The sequence below is a fragment of the Petaurus breviceps genome, unplaced genomic scaffold (genome assembly GCF_028583685.1).
Source record: "Petaurus breviceps papuanus isolate PSGF00001 unplaced genomic scaffold, PetGlider_PUasm1.0 126, whole genome shotgun sequence".
Lineage (NCBI taxonomy): Eukaryota > Metazoa > Chordata > Mammalia > Diprotodontia > Petauridae > Petaurus > Petaurus breviceps.
Window position 1 is genome coordinate 76,835,152 of NW_027185655.1, and position 6,089 is coordinate 76,841,240.

The 6,089-nt window shown below is 36.6% G+C and overlaps 1 protein-coding gene across 3 annotated transcripts in view; it reads left to right on the forward strand.

The window, feature by feature from the left end:
• LOC138168224 (probable ATP-dependent RNA helicase DDX60) overlaps window positions 1-6,089 on the forward strand; it is a 177,548-nt gene that overhangs the window by 64,598 nt on the left and 106,861 nt on the right. For all 3 annotated transcript variants that reach the window (XM_069097259.1, XM_069097269.1, XM_069097277.1), the window contains exons 15-17: window positions 2,496-2,662; window positions 3,214-3,369; window positions 3,959-4,108. In XM_069097259.1, the coding sequence (XP_068953360.1) occupies window positions 2,496-2,662; window positions 3,214-3,369; window positions 3,959-4,108 (473 nt within the window). The remainder of the gene's footprint in view (window positions 1-2,495; window positions 2,663-3,213; window positions 3,370-3,958; window positions 4,109-6,089) is intronic.

Consider the following 6,089-nt stretch of genomic DNA (forward strand, 5'->3'; position numbering starts at 1 on the left):
CTTTTTTCTTTTTTTTTAAGCAATTGGGGTTAAGTAACTTGCTCAAGGTTACACGGCCAGTTATTATTTCTGGGTGTGGTGCTGAGTATCTGAGCCTGGACTTGATCCAGGTCATCCTGACACTGGAGCCGGTGCTCTTACTCGCTGAGCCACCTGGCCGCCCCTAAGCAATTGGGGTTAAGTAACTTGCTCAAGGTTACACAGCCAGGTGTTTCTGGATGGGTGCTAAGTGTCTGAGCCCGGGATTCGATCTCCAGGTCTTCTCAACACTGGAGCCGGTGCTCTTACTCGCTGAGCCACCTGGCCGCCCCTATCCTCAATTTTTTAATTTATCAGTACCATGTAACCTCCTTGAGGCCAGTGACTTGTAGAGAGTAGGCCCTTAATAAATGTTCATTGAAGTGTATTGAATCTATAGCTTTCTACAATTAATCCAGACTTATGATTTCATTAGTCTTTTCCATTAAATTCATGTATCACAATTGAAACCACTCTCCAGTTGATCCACATCTACTTTGTGTACAATTCCTCACTACTACAAAAAGTATTTATTTCCATAAATATTCTGGCACATATGGGACTCTTCTTTTTATGGACAGTTCCACTGGGCAACATGCGTAGCAGCGAGATCTCTGGGCGAAATGCTATTTTTAGTTACAGGTATTTTCGTCACTTTGCTTTCCAGACGGGTTGGACCAATTTGCATCTCTACCAGTAGTGTATTAGTGGGTTTTTCTTTTTACAATCCCTCCAGAATTTCAGGTCAGGTGAGTCAATAAGCATTTATTATGCACTTTTTATGTGCCACCTGTGCTACATGCTGGGAATAAAGACAAAAATATGGTCCCTGACCTCAAGGTACTCACTCATGTTCTATGGTAGAAACAACATGCAAAGAATTAGGCAATCTCAGAATGAAGGCATTAGCAATGGCGGGATCAGGAAAGACATTTTTTGAAGGTTGGATTTGAAATATCTTGAAAGAGTCCAAGGAAGCCAAGAAGTAGAACTGAAGATGGAGAGCATTCCAGCCATGGGGAGGCAGTCACTCCAAAGGCAGAGTTGTAAGATAGAGTGTTTGGTTTGAGAAATAGCAAAGAGGACAGTATATCTGGATTATAGATTGATGGAAGGGAATAAAATGTAAGAAAACCAGAAATGTAGGAATCAATGAATTTATGAAGGACTTTTAGAGCCAAACAGAGAATTTTGTATTTGATCCTGTAGGTAATAGGGAGCTACTGAAGTTTACTGAGGAGGGGTGTGCCATGACTAGGTTGTGCTTTAGAAAGATCACTTAGGCAGCTGGGTGGAGGATGAATTACTATGGAAAGAGATAAAACAGGGAAATTAGCCAGAAAGCGGTTGTAATACTTCAAGGATGAATTAATGAAGGCCTATGCCAGGGTGACAGCTGTGTGAGTCAAGAGAACAGGAAGTATAGTGTAAAGGTAGAAATGTCAAGAGTTGGCAATAAATTGGATATAGATGGTGGAGGTGGGAGGGGAGTGAATATAAGTGGTGAGTTAATTAATACATCTTGGTTGACACATTGAGAGGTTGGGTGATTAGTAAGGATTGTTCTTCCACAATATTTCTTTGATCTTCTCATTGTTTTCATTCTCAACACCTGAGCCCAGGGAGAGGGACTAAGCCTCCCTTTCTAATCTATGCTACACATAGCTGCCAAATTGATCTTTCTAAACTCCAGCTCTGATCATATTACCTCACTTGCTCAAAATCTTTAGTAAGGACATCAATCTGCAGATTAAGGCTACCTAATTCTGACATTCAGGGTCCTCCATGACTTGGTCCTCAATATAACTTTCCAAGTCTTATTTCCCAATACTACCTTTTACATGCCCTACATGCTAGCCAACTTGGATGATTTACCTTCTCCTAAAATTCCTTGTGATCACTTTTTTCATACCTTTCATACCTATTGTTTTTACCTGGAATGCTGTCTCACTAGCACCTCCAGCCAGAGATCCATCCATCAATGATGAAACAGTTATTAAATGCTTACTATTTGCCAGGCACTGGAGATACAAACACAGGAGTTTCCATTCTAATAGTTCAATTGTTGCACAGTTTTCAAAGTTTAAATCAGATGAAATTCTCTTCCTGCACCCTTGCCTCATCCCACCCCCACTCCCAACCCTAACATCACCCTTTCTCCAGTAATCATTCTCTTTTCTGTATTCCCAGAGACTTTATACCCTTCTAATAGTAATTTCATCTTCACTGTGCATTACAGTAATTTCTGTATGAGTCTAATTTCTCCTACTAAATAGTAAACCTCATGAGAGTAGGAATTGTATCTTTTTAAAAAAATATTCCACAAAGCCCAATGATATTTTATACAAAAATAGGGTCTCAATTATACAGATTATGGAGAATGGGGTATGGAGAACAGATTATCTAGATAATCAAGAGCTTGCTATTACTGAAAGTTTTAAACATATTTTAAAATTATTCTTTTTACTTTTACCTAGGGAAAGTAACAAAAGATTTGAGTATAGCAATTCACATGATGAAAAGAATCCATTCCATAATGGAAAGATACCAGGAATTTTTGCAGGAACCAGAGAAAAAGAAGATATGCAGATGTCTTAAATACTTAGGATTTGACAATTTGGCCAAAACTTTGGATCCAACAGAGGTAATGTTCAAATAATGTATTTTTTCTTTCAGTATTTTAATTTTTTCCCTACACCTTTAAAGATTCATATAATTAGTTGGAATAAATATAGCTTCTGGGAAACAAAGCTTATTTTTTTCTTTTGAAAAAAATATATTTGCTTTCATTCCATTCCACAAATTATTATCATGTATTATTATCAACATAACCACCTAAACTAGAATGAATATAAAATTGGAAAGTCCTTGTTAGTTCTATTATGTGAAAAAGAAAAACTGTGGCTTTTTTTTAGTGAAATGTCCAGGGTCTAGAATGCTATAGTTACATAATCCCTCTTGTTGCCAATTGATCCATTGGCTATCAGTATGGGGATTTTATTTCTCTTCATTGCAGAGTTTTCTCATTCCTAGGCTGATGACAAGAGGTGGCAATTTACCTTCCAAATAAATTATATGTTATTTTGATGTTTGATGAAACTGTGTTTTGCACATAATAGGAACCTTTGCATATCACTGTATGTCATCATGTAAATATCTTTTCAATCCTAAATAGTATATTAATCAATTATACAGATTATGGAAAATGATAAAAATAGCAAAAAGATTCATTATGCTATTGATATGGGACCAGCTCGCTTTCAGCTACAACACATGGGCCATTACTTGTTCCGAAATGACAGAAAAGATCCAGATCCAAGGGTTAATGATTTTATTCCAGACACATGGCAGGTAATGATATTGAGCTGAATTTTCTTAGATTTTGTTTTCAAGTGAAACTTCAATAGAACTTTACTTTATCATGTATACATATGGATAATTTAACACTATATTATGAGAGTGCTTCTTTTTTGTGGAAATTTATTTTTGGTAAAATTTAAAGAATGGGATATTTCTATTCATCCTCAGGTCATAGATTCAGATCTGGAAGGGACTTCAAGTAAATTGAATTGAATTGAATAAACATTTATTAAGTACCTACTACGGGCCAGGCTAGGCCCTAAGCCAGGTGTTGGGGATATTAAGGAACAAAAGAAACATCCATTTCCCTCAAGTTTTGTATTTTCTATAGGGGGAAAATAACCAAAACACAAATAAATAAATACAAAATATATACTAAATGAATACCCCTTCCTTCCATTCGTGAAAACCCCACTTGTGATTCAGGGTTCAGTGAATACTACCAAATGCTTTGCAATGTAGGCATGGGTTTGAAGAGTTCCAATGGCATTACACTGGTTTATGTGATATTTTTTCCTGGCATTTTGGTAACAGCATGGTCATATTATTCTCCACATGTATCTTACTCCAAAATCTGCAGCGAGAACTTCTTGATATTGTGGACAATAACGAGTCGGCTGTGATCGTTGCTCCCACGTCATCTGGGAAAACATATGCTTCCTACTACTGCATGGAGAAAATTCTGAGGGAGAGTGATGATGGGGTGATTGTATATGTGGCCCCTACAAAGGTAGAACTTAAATGTATATAACTTTGTTGACCCGGGTCTTCTCCTTTAAAAAAAAATGTATAACTTTAAGGGATCGATTCAATTTCATTTGTTTAATTCTCCTCTTCAATTCAGAGGGTGAGAGATAGTGTAGTGTAATGGACTGAGGACCTTAGTTTTGAGAGAGGAAGATGTAGATTTAAATCCTGCCTCAATAACTATGTGGCCCTGGGCAAGTCACTTATCCTCTCCCTAGGATTATCTACTAAATTATAGTTAAGCTGCACTCCAGGTTGGTTGAAGAATTTACCAAATTTAGAATTCCCCACCTAGATGAAATCAGGCTTCTCTCACTTATTTGTGTATCTAGTTGTTGTTTAGTTAATTCAGTTATGTCTTACTCTCCATGATGCCATTTGGGGTTTTCTTGGCAAAGATACTGGAGTGATTTGACATTTTCTTCTCCAGCTCAATTTACAGATGAGGAAACTGAGTCAAATAGGGTTAAGTGACTTGTCTGGGGTTACACAAAGAATAAATCTCTGAGGCCAGATTTGCACTTAGGAAAATGAGTTTTCCTGATGTCAAACCTGACATTCTATCCACTGTGCCACCCTGCTGCCCTATGTATTTAGGGGGTACAATAATAGAATTATAATCATAGAATTTAAAGGGACCTAAAAATTATCTAATTCAACTCTCTCATATTAGAAGAGAAAAAATAGATGCCCAGAAATATATAAATGATCTGGTCAAGGTCATTAATTAGAGGTAATTAATACTAGTTAGTGGCAAAGCTGGACTGGGACCCAGGTCCTGGTTTCTGGTTCATTAGAAGCTTTGTTTTTCTTTTTCTTTTTTGTACTCTTCCTTCTTTTTTAAAATCAAATTTTATTTTTTAGCAGTTGTAAACCACCTATTTTCTTTCACTTCAAACTTTCCCTCCCCTTTGAAAAAGAAAATGCTCGTAAGCAATACACATGGTCAAACAAAACAAATTACTACATTCACCATGCCAGAGAATGTATGGTCTCATTTTGCAGCATAAGCTCAGCACTTTTCTGTCATGAGCTGGATAGCATACTTCAACATGGTTACTTTAGAATCCTGTTTATTTATTAAATAGGTCTAAGTTCATAAATGTTTCAAAGCCATTTGTATTTACAATTTAGTTACTGTATAAATTGTTTTCTTGGTTCTTCTTACTTCACTCTTTATCAGTTCATATGAATCTTCCCAAGTTTCTCCAAGACCATCACTTCCTTTATTTTTTACTGTACAATAGAATTCCATTACATTCATGTACCATAATTTGTTTAGCTGTTCCCTAATGTTGGATACCTCCTTAATTACCATTCCTTTGCTTCTACAAAAAAGATCTGCTTTAATATTTTTCCCCTTGATCTTTGGAATATAGGCCTAGGAGTGTCACTGTTGAGTCAAAGGGCATGAACAGTCTAGTTCATGCATAGTTTGTGCATAATCCCCAATTGGAGTTGGAGTTGGAATTCACTTGGAGTTCATGGCCTGTGTGACCACTGGCTGATTCAGCTTCCCAAGGAGTTTGAGGTTGGCTATATGGGGTTTCTGTCTGTGTACCTGAATATTCAAGTGACCATTAGTTGCTGCTCCATCTACCAACATGGCCATAATTTTTCTTTTATGTGCAGTGCTTCTGTGTAAGAGCACTAATTTCAGTGATCAGATGATGAGATCTGATGATGATAAGCAGAACCAGGAGAAATATGTATACACTAACAACATTGTAGAGACAATAATTTTGAAAGTTTTAAGAACTCTCATCTAATTAATGACCAACCGTGATTCCACAGTATCCATGAGAAAGCATGTTATTCATCCTCCAGAGAGAGAGATTATTCACTGAAAGAGCAGAATGAGGTATGCATTTTGGATAGATATAGATAAATATCACATATATAGATATATCTATCTTCCTATCTATCTATCTATCTATCTATCTATCTATCTATCTATCTATCTA